Genomic DNA, 19,303 nt, shown 5'->3' on the forward strand with positions numbered 1-19,303 from the left:
GATTTTTTAAAAAGTATATTATGTGTTTATAAATACCTCAACCAATATGTAAAGGACGAGTACACGCAGGCGGTAACGGGGCTCCCCGCGCAGCGGCTCCACGTGTATAAGGCGGAATATTAACGCTGCACGTGGACGAGAGGCGCACCGCGGTTTCGACGAGGCGCACCGCGGTTTCGCCTATCGCGCTGTACTCAGTACGCCACGTGTATTGCGTTTACACGTGGAGGAGGCGTGGCCTAGGCGGCACATGCAAGACAGCCGCCGCCGCTTTTGGATGCCGCCGCCGCTTTGAGTCTCGCCGCCTTTTGGATGCCGCCGCCGCTTTGTGCCTCGCCGCCGGGCGGCCGCTTTGAATCTCCCCGCCGGCGACGCATATAAATAGCACAAATTTTCTAATGGAGTTCAGTTCGAGCAAGTGCTTACTCCAGACCAGTAGCGAATAAGTACTAATAGTGATCAATTAGAGCAAGTCCTTATTACAGACCAGTAGTTAATAAGTAATAGTGATTAATAAATTGTAATTGTAAAAGGAAAATATATGTATGTATGTCGAAGGGAGGGTTTTATTTCGACCACGAACCCAAAATTATACAGTCCACAACAACGTGTGGTCCTTCGATCGCCGGATAACAACGTGTGACCCTTCGATCGCCGGATAACAACGTGTGATCCAACGAGCGCCGGATACTTCAAGGAAGAAACGCTGCACGTGGAAGACCAGATCCTGCCGAAGAGAGGTACACATCGGCAACGAGCTCACCTTCGAGGGACGAATATCGGCAAACCGGTAACGTTGGTACTAGCCTGCTGGTGTTTTTGATCGTCACCAGGCGAGTCAGGTACCTACCGACGGGGCCGCGCTGTTGGTACTAGTCCAATAAGGTGAGTCGTAAGGTTTTTTACGGGCAGACACGGGCCGCCAGTGGTGACCTAGTGGTACGCGCCGGGAATCAGGGGTGCTGGTCAGCGGAACGAGTCTGCCAGTATAAGCCTGCGGTGCGTCACCTCTTTAGGCATGGTGGTAACCCGCAGCCAGGGTGACGCTGTGGAAGTTGAAGACCGGAGCCAGGAGACAGAGCGTGTGCGGCAAGAACGAATGCGGCGGCTGGTGCTGGACCCGTTAGCATCGCCGTCTGACGCACGCTTGACGTCAGCCACAGAAACAATGGAGATCCCGCCGCAACCGCGACGGCATTCGCCAGCGAGATCCGCTAGATCGGTGCGGTCGTCGGCGAGTACGGCGCGGCGGATTAAGGCGGCGGAATTAGAAGCGGCAGAGCGACTCGCCGCTATCCAGAGAAAAGAACTACAAATTGAGAAAGAACTAATAAATAAACGCTTACAGTTCGAGGTGTCCGCCATACAGGAAGACGAGGACCTGCCGGAAGATATCGTCACCGCGACAGAAGAACGAAACAAGGTGGACGAGTGGCTCCAGTCACATCCTGTGCCGAAGGATGACAGACACCAGAGATCCGAACTGAGAAGAGGAAGATCGCCGACGCCGACCAGACGAACAGGAATAGAGCAGCTGGCGGCGTCCCTAGAGAAGATGGCGCGACCGCGCCTACGCCACGCGGACCTTCCTATATTTTCAGGTGCGATCGAAGAGTGGCTGCCGTTCCGAGCAGCCTACCGGGACACAAGCAGCATGTACCAAGTGTCCGACGCAGAAAACATCCAGCGGCTGCGTACATGCCTGAAGGGGGAAGCAAGGGACGCCGTGGCAGCGCTGCTTCACACTGCTTCATCGCCTGAAGCAGTCATGAAAACCTTGGAGCAGTGCTTCGGGAGGCCCGAGATAATTATCGACAGGGCCATGGAGGACCTGAGGAAGCTGCCGCGACCTGGAGCAGCGGCCAAGGACATCAACAGCTTCGCTGTGAAGGTACAGAACGTGGTATGCATACTTCAAACCATAGATAGGAAAGGGTATTTATACAATCCTATGCTAGCAAGGGAGATATTGGACAAACTAAGTCCGCACCTGCGGTCCAGATGGTGCGACTATGCATATTCACAGGAAGGTACGGCAGATCCGGAAATTGTGGTGCTGTCCCGCTTCCTGATGAGAGAGGCGGACCAGGCGCTCCGCTACACATACGCGCCGACGAGCAGCACTGCGCCAGCGCGCAGAGACACCACGGCAGCAGCGGCAGCAGCGGCAGTGCGACCTGCTCCACCAAGAAGGAAGTCGGCAGTATACGCCATAGTTTCCAGCAGTGGTGATGAAGAGGAGAAGAAAGAAGAGAAGAAAGAAGAGAAGAAAGAAGAGAAGAAAGAAGAGAAGAAAGAAGACTTCTGCCTGTGCTGCGGGCGCGACCACACCATGGTTGCCTGCCCGCGCTACGCCAAGCTGTCGGTGGATGAGCGGTGGGCGCTGGTGAGGGAAAAGGGCGCCTGCTTCAAGTGCGCCACGAAGAGACATCGGCGCATCTACTGTCGAGCGAAACCATGCGGCGTGAACCAGTGCCGCCGCCCGCATCATTCATCACTGCACGACGTAAGAAGAGAAGAGCCTGCTGCGTCGACCGAAGAAACCGTCATGGCGGTTGCTGACCGCGCAACCGCACCGCCCCGCGCCGTCCTGCTGAAGATGTGTCCAGTTACCGTCGTCGGCCCACGGGGGGAGGTATCGACGCACGCACTGCTCGATGAGGGCTCCACCATCACCCTCATTGATGAGGACCTGGCGCGACAGATCGGCGCCGAAGGTCCCGCCACGCCGCTCCGCATCCACGGGGCGAACATGGAGCAGATTGAAGAAGGAAGTCGACTGGTGAATGTGCAGCTGCGGGGGCAGAGCGACGGGACACTACACGACCTGCGCGCCCGCACGATGAAGAAGCTACAGTTGCATCAGCAGTCCATCCCGGGTTCCCTGCTTCGGTACAGACACCTGCGCGACATACCGGAACATGAGGTATGTTACGAACAAGCACGCGCGGGTGTCCTGGTGGGTACCGACCACTGGGAGCATATCGTGACAAGAGAACTTCGGACGGGCGGCGCCGATGAACCTGCCGCCTCGAAGACAAATCTCGGCTGGGTGATACATGGAACAACGCCGCGTCGAATGATCGTCGAAAGGGACTGCGTGCTTCACGTCCGAGAACAGCAGCAAGCGGACCTACGGCTACACAACCTGGTGGAAGAACACTTCAAGATAGAATCATTGAACATAGCCAGTAGACCGCGCATAGGTGAAGCCGACCGACGAGCAACGTCAATCGTCGAGATGACTACGAAGAAGACGCCGGGCGGGTATGAAATCGGCCTGCCATGGAAAAGAGATAATGTCCGCATGCCGCCGAGCTACAATGCCGCGCTGCGGAGACTTCTGAAGATTGAAGCCAAGATGGACGCCGCGCCGGAATTCGCAGCCGAGTACACCAAGCAGATGAACAACTTATTTGAGAAAAGGTATGCGGTTCCATGCGACGGCAGTGAAGGCGAGAGCAGCGTGTGCTGGTACCTGCCGCATTTCGCTGTGACCAATCCCAACAAGCCAGGGAAGCAGCGATTGGTTTTCGATGCGGCAGCCAAAAGCCACGGGACTTGTTTAAATGACGAACTGCTTGAGGGCCCAGACTTGCTACTATCACTGCCGGGTATATTATTTCGATTCAGGGAAAAGGCAGTGGCAGTCACGGCAGATATAGAGGAGATGTTCTTACAAGTAAAAATAAGACCCGAAGACCAGCCAGCGCAGCAGTTTTTATGGAGGGGGAGCCGACGCGACACGCCGCCACAGCACTACAAGATGACGTCCATGATATTCGGTGCAGCGAGCTCTCCGTTTATGGCGCATTACATCCGTAATCATAATGCGCAGCAGCACGCAGAACAATATCCAATGGCGTTAGATGCGATAACTAAGAGCCACTACATGGACGATCTGGTGGTGAGCTACGCCGACGCGGAGGAAGCCAGACAAGCAATCGAAGAAATACGGACGGTGCACGCGGCGGCAGGCTTCAAGCTACGAGGATGGAACGCCAACGACAGGAGCGTGCTGAGGGACGTGCCACGAGAACTGCACGCCAGCACACCAACGCAGCTGGGAGGAGCGCAGCCAGCCCCGAAGATCCTCGGACTAATTTGGGACGCCGAACAGGACGCGCTAGGATTCAACACAGCAATGAACAGGGTACCGGTGGAGGTGCGAGATCGCAAGCGCCCGCCAACCAAGCGCGAAGCATTAAGTGCGGTAATGTCAATTTATGACCCACTAGGCCTCTTAAGTTATTTCACCATCCGTGCTAAAATCATATTGCAGAGCCTGTGGCGCCTCCAGATTTCATGGGACGAACCAATACCCGAAGAAGAGGGTGAGCAGTTTTCGGGCTGGCTGGCGCAGCTGGAAACGGTCGGCGCGCTACGTTTGCCGCGATGCTACGCAACGGACAACGTCGAAGACATCGAGCTGCACGTGCTATGCGACGCCAGTGAACAAGCGTATGCAGCCGTGGCGTACTGGCGTATGCGGCGAACGGACGGCAGCGTACAAGTGAGACTCGTCTCGGCGAAAGCGAAGGTGGCACCACGGCGCGCGCAGACAATCCCGCGCCTAGAGCTGCAGGCGGCAGTGATCGGCGCCAGACTCGCCGATCAGATAAGAAGAGAGCACAGGTATGACATATCTCGTACTTGGTTTTGGACAGACTCATCGACGGTGGTGCACTGGGTGCGCAACGATGCAAAGAGATACACGCCGTTCGTCGCGCATCGCCTCGGTGAGATTGGAGAACTAACACAAAGGGAAGAGTGGCGGTGGCTGCCGACTCATGAAAACGTTGCCGACGACGCCACCCGCCTAAGTTTCACCACGGGACATGATCGATGGTTCCAGGGTCCAGAATTCCTGACAAAGACGGAGGACCAGTGGCCCACGGAGAAGGAACTACGAGAAACTACGGACGAGGCTGATGTACTGCATGTAAGCGAGCTGCCACGGAAGATGGAATGGCTGCCGGATCCAGAGCGCTTCTCCAAATTCCGCACACTGGTGGGAGCAACAGCAAGGGTGCTCGCATTCATTGACATACGCATCAGACACACGGCGACGAGACTAGAATGTCGCCACCTGGAGCAAGCCGAACGACTGCTGGTACAGCGCGCACAGAACGACAGCTTTGGAGAAGACATAAAGCGAATCAAGGACGCGCGCCCCATCAGCAGATCCAGTAGACTGTACAAATTGGACCCGGTAATGGAAGACGGCGTGCTGAGAGTAAGGGGCCGCATAAACGCAGCCACGGCACCCGACACAATGAAGAAGCCGGTAATCCTCGACGGCCGGCACAGAATAACCAGACTAATAGTGTTACAGGAACATTGTGCCGCCGGACACGCCAACCGCGAGCGCGTCACCAACGACCTGAGGCAGCGCTACTGGGTCATCCACCTGCGGCCTACAGTGCGCGCCGTGGAGAAGAACTGCGCGCTGTGCCGAGTACGCCGAGCAATGCCGCAGGTCCCAGCCAAAGGGGACTTGCCGCGCGCTCGCCTCGACCCGTTCCACCGACCCTTCACCAACTGCGGGGTCGACTACTTCGGGCCAATGATGGTCAAGATCGGACGAAGAAGAGAGAAGAGATGGGGCGCGCTGTTCACATGCCTGACATCGCGCGCCGTGCACCTGGAGCTCGTCGCGTCTCTGTCAACGGACTCAGCCATCATGGCGCTGAGAAGGATGGCAGCGCGCAGAGGGTGGCCTCGTCTGATGTATTCGGACAACGGAACGAACTTCAGGGGTGCTGATCAAGAACTGAAGAAGGCGTACAACGAGTGGGCGCCGGCGCTACAAGAAGAAGCGCTGCGCCACCGGATGGAGTGGCGCTACATACCGCCGGGTGCGCCGCATCAAGGCGGTGCATGGGAGCGGCTAGTGCGGTCGGTGAAAACCGCGCTCGGCGCGACACTACGGGAGAAGGCGCCGCCAGAAGAGGTGCTGCGGACTCTACTCACCGAGGCGGAGTTCGCGGTGAACGCGAGGCCACTGACTCACGTGAGCGTGAGCCCAGACGACCCCGAAGCCCTCACGCCCAACCACTTCCTGTTGGGCTCCTCAACGGGACTGCCGACGACGGGGCCGTGCGACGAAGCAGACCGACGGACCTGGCGCGCCAGCCAGGCGCTCGCCGACCACTTCTGGCGCCGATGGATCAAGGAGTACCTACCGACGCTCGTGCCACGGGGGGAGGCGCGAAAGGACACGCGACGCCTCGAGGAAGGTGACGTGGTCATCATCGTGGACCACGTCTTGCCGCGCAACACATGGCCCATGGGGGTCGTGGTGCGCGTTCACGCCGGGCCGGACGACGCTGTGCGGGTAGCCGAAGTGAAGACCAAGAGCGGGATCTTCAGACGCCCCGTCAGCAAGCTCGTCGTGATGAAGGAGGCTACGCAAGCTACGCCGGGGGGAGGACTGTAAAGGACGAGTACACGCAGGCGGTAACGGGGCTCCCCGCGCAGCGGCTCCACGTGTATAAGGCGGAATATTAACGCTGCACGTGGACGAGAGGCGCACCGCGGTTTCGACGAGGCGCACCGCGGTTTCGCCTATCGCGCTGTACTCAGTACGCCACGTGTATTGCGTTTACACGTGGAGGAGGCGTGGCCTAGGCGGCACATGCAAGACAGCCGCCGCCGCTTTTGGATGCCGCCGCCGCTTTGAGTCTCGCCGCCTTTTGGATGCCGCCGCCGCTTTGTGCCTCGCCGCCGGGCGGCCGCTTTGAATCTCCCCGCCGGCGACGCATATAAATAGCACAAATTTTCTAATGGAGTTCAGTTCGAGCAAGTGCTTACTCCAGACCAGTAGCGAATAAGTACTAATAGTGATCAATTAGAGCAAGTCCTTATTACAGACCAGTAGTTAATAAGTAATAGTGATTAATAAATTGTAATTGTAAAAGGAAAATATATGTATGTATGTCGAAGGGAGGGTTTTATTTCGACCACGAACCCAAAATTATACAGTCCACAACACAATAGTTATTGTGTCCTAGACTCATTTCTTTATATCTTGGTAGTTAACTAAAGTGTTAAATTTACATAACCTCAACAACAACATTTACACTGCCACTGCACTAAAACTAAACTAACTAGCTCTCTAGCTATAAGAACCATCCTCGTACTTCAAGGGATATAATAAAAAAAGAATTATCGAAATCGGTTCAGCCGTTCTCGAGTTATGCGCTTACCAACACATTTTGCGATTCATTTTTATATATAAGACTAGCGGTCCGCCCCGGCTTCGCCCGTGGTACATGTTTACGTTTTCTCTACATAAGAACCATCCTCGTACTTCAAGGAATATAATAAAAAAAGAAATATCGAAATCGGTTCAGCCGTTCTCGAGTTATGCGCTTACCAACACATTTTGCGATTCATTTTTATATATAAGACTAGCGGTCCGCCCCGGCTTCGCCCGTGGTACATAATATTTACGTTTTCTCTACATAAAAACCATCCTCGTACTTCAAGGAATATAATAAAAAAAGAATGATCGAAATCGGTTCAGCCGTTCTCGAGTTATGCGCTTACCAACACATTTTGCGATTCATTTTTATATATAAGATTATGTGAAAATAACCAGGAAGGTGAAAAACATATTTACGAAAACATACTAACATAATATGGCTGTCGCTACAATAATTATATTTCAATTTTATCTTTTTATACCTAGTAGAACTGGCCGACGAATAAAAAAAATCGTATTAGAATAAATACAATAAATTACGGAACAAAAAAAGGATTGTAACTGAATTAGGTATGTTTGTTTCTGGGCGCACCGTTTTCGACGACGCGACGCGCGACGTAAGCGTATAGGTATAGGTACCTACTTTGCTAAAACAAACTAATAAAATTGTGTGTCTGTCTGAAAATTCGGAAAAGCATATTTTGCAAGTTTGTAATTACTTTGATAGTTTACCGATTTATAATAATTGTAATTGTAATTGTATAATATATAATTTGCAATGTGGTGAAATTTCATAAAAATCACGGGCCAATTTTTTGTTTTGAATCCCACCGAATATATAATTGCGTTATTAGAATAATCAATTACTATACCTACCCACGATCAATTATTACAATATAGTCTCAAATGCATACTAGAGAAATATTGCAATTTGATTCAATTAAAATGCATAGCATACAAAAATAAATTCACAACACAAGAAATTCCGCGCGCAAATCATAGCGCGTGTCAATGAAATCAAGAATGTTTTATATCAAGCCGACGCGGACGACGACGCGACGCCGAACAAAAGTACCTACGACGGACGACCACGCTTCGAGTTGCCAAACAACATGAGTAATAAATTGTTTACAAAAAAAACAAGTTTTCCATTTTTCTGTATGAGTAGACAGAACTTCAAAACGCCACCTGCTACGGTTTATATTATGAACGATTGTTATAAAAATAAAAGTTATATTTGTTGGTGTAAACTATTTTATTGATCAATAATTTTGGAATTTAAAATTGTCAACATTGATTACAATAAAACGCAGTTTTATTTTATTACACTATTGTTTTTTTTATCAAAACATGTATTTGAAGTACCATATAATATTATGCTGATCCAAGCATTTTCACTCAAAACTTATATCACTAATGATTTGTAAAAGTAAATTATTTCAATATACATTTCATAACCAACATGTAAGAATAATTATTATTATTCCTACCTACAACAACAAACCTAAAACACTATTTACTATGGGAAAATAACCAGGAAGGTGAAAAACATATTATTATTTACGATTTCGACGCACTCGACTTTTAGTAAAATATAGTAGGGAAACATAATATTATGGTTTTGATTTTTGCTACTAGTATAAGAAAACTGCGTGTTCAAACTACTTGTTTGTCTGTCTGAAAATTCGGAAGTACTTTGGTAGTTTACCGATTTATAATAATATTGTATATATCGTTGTTTAAAAAATATTCAAACACAATAAAATATGATATATGTACTGATTTATCACTGGTTTCAGTGATGAACTGATGAGTCAATTATAGCCACTATACTTTCGTCATACGTGTGTATGATTGATGTGATTTGCAACGTGGTGATATTTCAGAAAAATCACGGGTCAAATTGTCCCACCGAAAATATAACTGCGTTATAAGAATAACTATACCTACGATAAATTATACATAATACAATATAGTCTCAAATGCATACTAGTGAAATATTTTATTTGAATCAATAAAATAAAAAAATAAATAAAAAATAATAATAATACAAAAATAAATTCACAACACAAGAAAATCCGCGCGCAAATCATAGCGCGTGACAATGAAATCAAGAACTTTCGAGCCGACGCGGACGACGAAGGAGCCTAACAAAAGTACCTACAATCATAGGCGGCTCGTGACAAAATTGTATGGCCGTGTTCACTTGAAATAAAACAACGAAAATAGGTACCTACAATAGCGTTAGCAGTACAAAAAAAATGAGCACCACATTATAAATGTCTATTTATACACTAAAAATTATAGAGTATTTCAAAACGAATTCAATTATTATTTAGCAATAATTAGAAAATCCCCGAATTTGCATTCGTGATCGTATTCATAGTGTTTGTCTACACTAATATTATAAAGAGGAAAACTTTGTTTGTTTGTTTGATTGTAATGAATAGGCTCATAAACTACTGGACATTTTACCAATGTTTGCAAGTTTGTGATTACTTTGATAGTTTACCGATTTATAATAATTGTATACTTATATCATTGTTTAAAAATATTCAAACACAATATGATATAGGTACTGATTTATCACTGGTTTCAGTGATGAACTGATGAGTCAATGTTAGCCACAATACTAATCACTTTCGTCATACATGTGTATGAACTATGATTGATGTGATTTGCAATGTGGTGAAATTTCATAAAAATCACGGGCCAATTTTTTGTTTTGAATCCCACCGAAAATACATATATTACTAATTGCGTTATTAGAATAATTAATTACTATACCCACGATCAATTATTACAATTTACAATATAGTCTCAAATGCATACTAGAGAAACATTGCAATTTGAATCAATTAAAATGCATAGCATACAAAAATAAATTCACAACACAAGAAATTCCGCGCGCAAATCATAGCGCGTGTCAATGAAATCAAGAATGTAATTTTATATCAAGCCGACGAGCGACGACGCCGAACTAAAGTACCTACAGTACCATTTACCTTCAGTGTACAATACAGTTTACAGACCTACGACGGACGAACAATAATGAGTAATAAATAAAAAAAAACATAGTTTCTAAGGTCATTAGTTTTATTTTATTTTATTGTTATTTTCTTTGAACGATTGGAAATGAAATTACTCAATTTTTACACAGAACTTTGATTTATTAGAATTATGCTCATTATGCATAAGATAACGAACGCGAATGCACGACATCTAGCGCGTCAATGTCTAAACATCGCCTTTCGTTTAGACATTGACGCGCTAGATCTGTAATAAGTATATAGTCTATGCGCTAGATGTCGTGCTTTATGTCGTGTTTCGCTTGGCAAAAGTCACGCACACTACTGTAGAAGTGTCAAATTTTTCCGGTATTTTACTGTTGTTTTTCTAAGTAAATATTGTAAATTATTGATTAAAAAGGTCGAACGCGCACACATTTCATTATAGAGAAGTGATAAAATGATTAGTTTTAAAGAAATAGTGTCTGTGTTAAGTGTTTAGAGGTAATCAAAAATGTATGGAGGGACGGTCGGAACATCAACCTTAATTTAAATAAATAAAAATTTTGTAATGCTAGATGCAACAACTCCAACTCAAACAACTATTTATTTAATTAAACTTCTTGTTGAAGCGCTTTAAATGGCCATAGTAGTTGTTCTTAGGTTCTTTAGCTTTAAAAGTAGAATGGCGAAGAATGTTCAATGTGCCATGAGAAGTCCATTTCCGCAGTGTCCTGTTCACAGATCACAGAAACTAAAGGTCCTGTTACTATAATGCGATAAAACTAAGAATCGGTCTGTTTTATTTTATTGCCTGTTACTTATTATATTGGCGAGTTAATTTTTAACAAAATTGTTTTATAAATACTTATAACAATACTAATAACATACAAATGAGATTTGTAGTCCTACTGAGGTTTCCTAAATATAAGCTGAAAGCTCTTGCAATTTGTCTCTATTTTATATAATACAATTGTATATTTGTTCGTCTTACAAAATGAATGTAAAAAAATTGCTATTAAACATGTAAGAATGTTAATGTGTTGAATGTTAATTTTGCAAATACATACTTGTTTACCTCCGTCTTTATGTACGCATGGTAAATATTAATTATCGATTATTTTTTCTTGTGCTTCTTACTGCTGAGTGTTGGCAAAAATAATAATATATGTTCCCAGTGAAAACACTATGAAGAGGCATTTTCATGTATCTTTAGTTAATAAGATTTTTTTGATTTATCTCTGTCTTTGTCTCTGTATGTTTTCCAATAAAGAAAATAAAAATAAAATATAAAATACCACATCCACTCTGACATAATCTTAGCCAACATATATCCAGTCGTTTGAACATAAGAGAGGTCGCGCTTCCTGAGTGTCGCTACTAAACCAACTGTTTGTTAGTCTGTGTATGCAAACTTATTATGTTTTACGAGTTTGCCTGCGAATTGACTTAATTTTGCCTTGGATGCGAAGTTAGCAAAGAACCTGTAATAATTTTCATATTTGTGAAAATCAAAAAAGCTTTTTCACGGATGTACAGTGTACATAATATACTAGAGATGACGAGGTAGGACACAAAAGGCTAATCACCTACTTGTCCCTAAAGAAAATCGATCAGTGAAACAGATGTATAATGCATCTGCCGCTTACCCCACTAGGGGACATGGGACTTCACTTTACTAGTTTTTAGGACCATATAAACATTGGCAACTCAGAAGTGAAACTTCGGTGCATTCAGAGTAAAATTTCAAGGTCGCGTCATGGTAATACCGTCACGTCATGGAGTAAGGCAACGATTTTGGTATCTTTGAATCTTGCCAAAGAAGTTTCACTTCTGACACGTGTGCTCGGCACACAAGTTCTTTTTTTTTAAACCTTTATTTATATTTACTTTAGTATAGAAATATCATTTAGTTTCCAATCTCAGGAAAGTGGAGCGGTCCTCAATATGCCAAAACATCCTAGAGCCAATATGGATATTACATATTTCATCCGCGGCCTCCCATTTACATCGCTTACGTGTAAATATACAGACATACAGACATACTGGATGTGACAATGATTTATTTTGAAATTTATGAAAATATTTATGTAAGTATCAGATAAAATTATATCATCTCATTGATTATCCATACTAATATTAAAAATGCGAAAGTAACTCTGTCTGTCTGTCTGTTACTCAATCACGCCTTAACTACTGAACCAATTTGCATGAAATTTGGTATAGAGATATTTTGATACCCGAGAAAGGACATAGGATAGCTTTTATCCCGGAAATCCTACGGGAACGGGTTTTTCTTTGAAAACGCGGGCGAAGCCGCGGGCGGAAAGCTAGTATTATATACTTTTAGAGAGCTAAATTGCATTATAACGGTTACAAATAATTGTACGATATTATTAAAACGACCAAATATTATGTTCTATTTATAATATAATTGTTCATTTAACCTGAAATCGAAGAATTTATAATGACTAACTCTCTTTGCCATCGCACCGCTACCGGGATAATCTGCTTTGTAGCATCACGCTACGACTTATCGTTTATCGTAGCATCAATGAAAAATTTAGGAAAAAAATCTTGAGTACATGAATTTACACATTTATGAATTCACACAACTACCAAGAGGAGGACGAGTACATGTCATTTTATCATATTTTATAGGTACATGTTTTCCATGAAAATATATTAAAAATGTTCCTTCCATAAAACTATATATCAACGTAATGATGTTTTTATTCCGCCGGGAGCGGTTAGGTAATAGGTAGGCGTGTATATCGTTACTATACCACGGACATCTCATTTTGTTTGAATATGATAATAACATATTTGTTACCTTTCTATACGTATATAGGTAAATCGTATTGTATCGTGAATATTGCGGTTGATATAAAGTTCTTGTGCCAAGGCAAGAAATATAGCTGTTGTATTTTAGAATACTTATGAAAATTAATCCTGAATAAAGTTTATTTTATTAATTGCTTTGTTATAATATGAACGAAATGAGAAATACATGATAAACCTATTCTCGACTGAGAAGTCCCCGGATAAAACAAAATATAGCCTGTGCTTCGGTAATGACATAGGTAGCTCTCAACTAGTATAATAATTTTTAAAATCGTTACAGAAGTTTTTAAGTGAAATCAAACAAATATATAAAAGAAAACAAATCTTTCAAATATCAGCATAGATTTATGTGTATTCTCTCGCTACTAATATGAACAGTATCAATTCATATCCCATACTAAGCAGACCCCACTTACATATATGTCTGGTCGATTCTTTTACAAGAATATGCTCTTACAAATATTATGTGCAATCACTTAGACGATTTATTTATAAAGTTTAGCATATTTATCACAAGCGTATGGATATGTGTTTGTATTGAATTGAATTTATGCGCATATTGTGAAGTTCTTAAATGTATGGTGTGAGATAACGGTATTAAAGTGTTATGAGCTGAGATCTAGAGAGATGCCAATCGCTTGCGCTGAGTACGAAACCGTGTCTCATAAAAAATTTACGCACACAACTGCAGTAAACAAAATCAAAACAATACTTCGCGTTGTGTGCGTGTCATCACACAAAAATATGAGAGCGACTATTCGTTCGCACATTAGATTGTAAGTGACGTACGTATACAGCACCGCTACAGTTTGTTCTCTTTTTGTACATATTGCTGCGACACCGGCCCCGCCCCCTAACCATATCTCCCTTTAGTTTCTGTGATCTGTGGTTATGAGTAAACTGGATCATAGAAAATAAAAAAATAAAATGCTTGAAAACATTATTATTAGGTATACCTACCTTAAACACATTGGAATCTTCACTGAAGTGTAGACAGTCTATAAGTATACGCTAAAGTAATATTAAAGTACAGTTTAATCGAGAACCTACTCCTTTTTTTTGAAGTCAGTTAAAACGATCAATATTTTTGACACAAGAAAATCATCAATATCCTATGACTACTAAAAACAATAAATCTGCTACCCACCCACATCAATCGATTTGTTTTTATCTTATTTAAGGAAAACTCAAACAGATAAATAACACGGAAAACTGTGACCATCGAATAGCCAACAGAGCAATATGTATAGCCGGCTAATATTTTAAAGTGAGCTGTCATGTTAACTCTGTTTAGTGCAGAACGCATATTTCATAGACCCATCGTCGCTTGCGAGCGGCATTATTCTGGGAGAACTAGTTATTTAATTTAATGTTATTATTATAAGGAAGTTTAATATTATTTGTAATTATTATTAGTCTGTGATATTATGTAGGTATACGTATTGGTATGCAGTATTAATAAAGAAATCATCATAAAAAATCGTCATCTTAATTCTTAATCTTAATACTATTATAAAGGCGAAAGTTTGTAAGGATGTATGGATGTATGGATGTATGGATGTTTGTTACTCTTTCACGTAAAAACTACTGAACCGATTACAATGAAATTTATCACACATATATAGGGTAACTTGGATTAACACATAGGATAGGTTTTATCCCGGAAATCCCACGGGAACGGGAACTATGCGGGTTTTCCTTTGCAAACGCGGTCGAAGCCGCGGGCGGAAATCTAGTGTAAAATATAAGCATCAAAAATGTTAAAGCTATGATAGCTTCAGCTCAATTTTACTTTGTGTGTGTGATTTTGGTATGTGACATGATGTGTCATTTGCAAGCCTGTCGTCAGTCGTCTACTGCTTCGATGTCCTCTTGCTCTGATTATTTGAGTAAATAATGAAAGGCATCTTCAATAATTGGGAATCTATATAATATTCAGCACCATGTTGCTGCTTGCGGCGTAAAAATGATTTATTTATTTATTGTATAGAGTAACAGCTCTACAAAACGTGTCTGTCAATTAACCGAAAAATAATAATAAAAAAAAACCAATGACAATCCTGTACAAATAACTTAATATTATGTTATAAACTGAAAAAAATCTTTCTTGGTATCGTGTACCAAATACCAATATGCACTAAACTAAACAGTTGTATAGAAATCCAAAGTAAATTGAAATGAGCTACTGTAAAAATGTATTAATATTATACTAATGCCATTAAACACTTCCAGAATATTCCCGTCTCACCGTCCGGTCGTTACGAGCATTTTGATTGTGATTTACATCGTATTGTGCACCAGAGGGCGCAGTTATGCTATAATATCACTTTAGTGATTAAATGTTTATCTGTTTAGCGTTATTGTATTGTGACCTTGTTTAAAATAAAGCTACGTAATATGCGGAAAATTAAATCAAGTAGGTAATGTTGGATTTTTTTATGCCTTAAATGTATAGATGGATTCCAAAGTCCGAAACGATAAAACATGTTGCTGAAACAATTTTCTTCCTGTAATGTATTTAATATTTGTGCTCAATATTATGAGAATTTTGGACCGAGATTAACATTGGTTATTTGGAAAACAAAGACTTCAGCAATAATGTAATTTAAAATTCCCTTACAATGCTGAGAAGTTAATATGATTAAATTGCTGAACGGACCTGTCATAGCTCTGAGATGTGGGGATGTAGGAAAATTCAGATGAGACATTTTAAAGAGAATCCTATTATGTTATGTTTTGGGGAATTTTAGAAACGTTGAATAAATAGATAGGACAATTAATCTAGGTATATGTATGTAGAACACTTAGATCATTAAGTAATGATCTAAGGTAGAACATAATATTATGTAGAGTTGATTTTTAACAGAACAATCGAAGAGTCATCTTATCATTAGTAGACTGTACTGTTTATTTTATAAGCTTTTGACATTAAATATATCGAATTTTCAATCTTATTTTTAACTGCCGATAATTTTGAATGAAGGACCCCCCCATATGATGTAATAGAAAAATAAAAGCTACTATTTTCCTTAACTTATATGCATTTATCTTCACAAACTATTGTCCTTTCATCGTAATTTAAGTAGCCAGTACTTTCTACAGCTTCTTCTTCGTAGCTCTTGGTAACAATTTCCTAGATTGCATGTCTGTCCATATGCCATGCCCTGGCCACTGCGGACAATATGAACAGGGCACAAATATTGTGAACGTGTCCAAATACGGTGCTACTTAATTGAAAGAAATACAGAGCTTTATTTTGTGATGAGGAATTGTGTTATACATATTGTAAATTTTAATTATTTTAGTGTTCTTGTTATTCTTATAGCTAACGTGGTGAAAGATCCATCAGAATCGTTTAACAAGGTGTATTAGAATGCCTCAAAACTTGAATGGACTAACATTGAGTTAAATCCATACTAATATTATAAATGCGAAAGTAACTCTGTCTGTCTGTCTGTTACTCAATCACGCCTTAACTACTGAACCAATTTGCATGAAATTTGGTAAAGAGATATTTTGATACCCGAGAAAGGACATAGGATAGGTTTTATCCCGGAAATCCTACGGGAACGGGTTTTTCTTTGAAAACGCGGGCGAAGCCGTGGGCGGAAAGCTAGTTAATGATATTTAATTAAGCTTTTATTTGGATAACTTGATGAACTGTCTTAATTTGAAACTTGTGGATAATAAATATATATTTATGCGTAAACTTCTAGAAGAAACATATTACATAATATAACTTATTGAACTGTCTGTAAATTTTTACACAAAAACATTGTTTAGTTAGCGTTAGCCTGGCTAATTACATAAAAAAAAATAGCTTAGGTTGTTGGATCCATTATGAAACTTTTACAAAACGTTTTTGGCGAGTTTTGCCAACTTATTTAAACAAAAAAGTTTTTTACTTACGAATAACCTTAGTCTATATCTATAACAGATAGTTTGGTTATAATATAGAAAATGAGGCTATTTCACAGTTTCCGGCTATTACGAATATATGACGTAAGCAATAGAGGGTGCAATCTGTGGAGTGGTGGTAATGAATTGGCTCGGCTATGATTGATGCGGTTCGACTATCATCCGCTAATGGCTAGAGTTTACGCACTGTGTTAATCGCTGGTTTTAATGAATCTACTATAATACATTATTTTTATCATAATATATTTTGTGCATTAGTAAAAGAAGAATTATTAAAAACAATTGCGTGCTAGTAGACTTTAAATATATTATGTAATTTTTATTCGTAGTACACATAAAATACTGTAGCCAGATACATTTTTTAACTACGTAAACGTACACACTACAATATTATAATTAAAAAAACAGCGAGATTAATTGATTTTCACACAGCTGAGTATTAGAAAAATACACGATTGGGTTGGATTGAAAAAAAATATGTTACATTTAATTCAAGGTCAGTCAAATTCGCTGTAATTCGCGCAGTGGGTCAGCCGAGCAAAGCATTTCATTACAAAATGAAATATGATTCAGAGCGCGTCCAGACGGAAAAGACGTTTGTATCAGATTTACTTTTCATTGTATTATATGTTTAATTCATAAAAACGTTATTAATGAAATGCTGATTATTTTTAAGTGCATTTTGCTTTTGTTTTAGGTGTAAGGGTGTATTTTTATGTTGTAAAGGGCATATCTTAAAAGTAATATGCAGATATTCACCTTTCAAAGGAAATATTCACATTTGAAATGTTTATTGATATTTTTTAATTAAGTATCAAACTTTTTTCTCCACATTTACGTGATATCAAACCTATTTTTTTTTCGACTCGACAGGTACAAAACGAATATTATGTTCTGTAATGGCATATTATGATAATAACAATAAAAAATATCTCAAAAGACGTGATTGTCCGTTAAATAAACTGTCCTAAATATGGTACATATCGTTTTCAAATATTTTTGTATTTATCGGCGATTAACCAGGAATGGCAGGTTATGTTTGTATATTTTCATGTATTTCGTATTGAACAATTACCATGTAAACCCATCCAAAAGCCAACCACGCCCAGCGTCGCTTGCCCCCATCGTGCCTCGTAAAGGTTTGAAGCTTCATAAAACTTGAACGCCCGGGGCGTGGCGAGATTGAAATATGTAAATGTTGATATTAACTTCGACAACTGCTATTCTCTGCTTAATTGTTGTCACGAAGGGTTGGTGAACGTTTTTCCTTTATTTTAGAGATAATATTTCAGCGGGAATAACAAAAAATATGCATAATAAAGTATCGAGACTATCAGAGCTTTTACTGTCAAGTTACCATTACTATATTGTTTATGCAACTTACTTGGCATAAGCGTATTTCAGATTCATATCTGTTGGTTTACTTCCTAGGATTAAAATTGCCTATCAAAATCTTTAGCCGTCATAGAAAAAAGGCAGAGATAATACGAGAATACCTTTTAAAAGCCCTTTATTCAGTATGAATGAAATTATTATTTATTCAGATGCTGAAACTATAACATTTTGTTTGTTATGACTTATTAATAGCAAATCTTAATATATATAAATCTCGTGTCACAATGTTTGTCCTCAATGGACTCCTAAACCACTTAACCGATTATAATAAAATTCACAAACGATGTGTAGTTCGATCCAACTTTGGAGATAGGATAGTTTAAACATCTAGGTACCACGAGCGAAGCCGGGGCGGACCACTAGTAAGTATATATTTTATTACATACAATACCTACTATAATAATCTATTCGAAGTTATAACTTATAATCCCTAGTAGTCAAAAAATTGCATTGCAAATAATATTTTGATTTCCATATTAGAAAAACTATTGATTATAAGTGCAGACTATAGGGTCATCCCCAAGTGTTAAAGATTAATTTTAAAACCATCAGATAAAAGTGAGGACAAAGCGACAATGGATCTCGTATTTTTAAATCTGATACTTAATATTTATGAGATTGCAAAACGCATCAACGTGCGGTTTGCTTAATAACATTGTTTTTAACCGACAATTTGTCGGGGAGCGAAACCCTTTAGGCAACATGGGGGTGGTTTTAGGGTTGGCACTTTGGAGTTTTTTGTTGTAGTAGGTATTAAAAGTAATTTCCTTGTATGCGAAGTAGTTTTGTAAAACATGATATTCTATTTATTATTTAAAGCAGAATTTTTTATCTAATTTCTATTCAGATTGATTATCAATACTAATAGGCGCTGAAAATAGAACAATTCCTTGCGATGAGATCGGGAAGTGAAAAAATGTAGCCTTAGATG

At 41.3% G+C, this 19,303-nt stretch overlaps 1 protein-coding gene across 1 annotated transcript; it reads left to right on the forward strand.

Moving 5' to 3' along the window:
* The first annotated feature begins 1,018 nt into the window (after positions 1-1,018).
* LOC149484333 (uncharacterized) lies at positions 1,019-6,439 on the forward strand. The gene has a single exon (XM_089700861.1). It carries the CDS (start codon positions 1,019-1,021, stop codon positions 6,437-6,439), a length of 5,421 nt encoding a protein of 1,806 aa, XP_089556987.1.
* The last annotated feature ends 12,864 nt before the right edge of the window (positions 6,440-19,303 follow it).

This window comes from Colias philodice, chromosome 11 (genome assembly GCF_061535455.1).
Source record: "Colias philodice isolate Cphi_HAF_F1 chromosome 11, ilColPhil1 Martin Lab GWU primary, whole genome shotgun sequence".
NCBI lineage: Eukaryota > Metazoa > Arthropoda > Insecta > Lepidoptera > Pieridae > Colias > Colias philodice.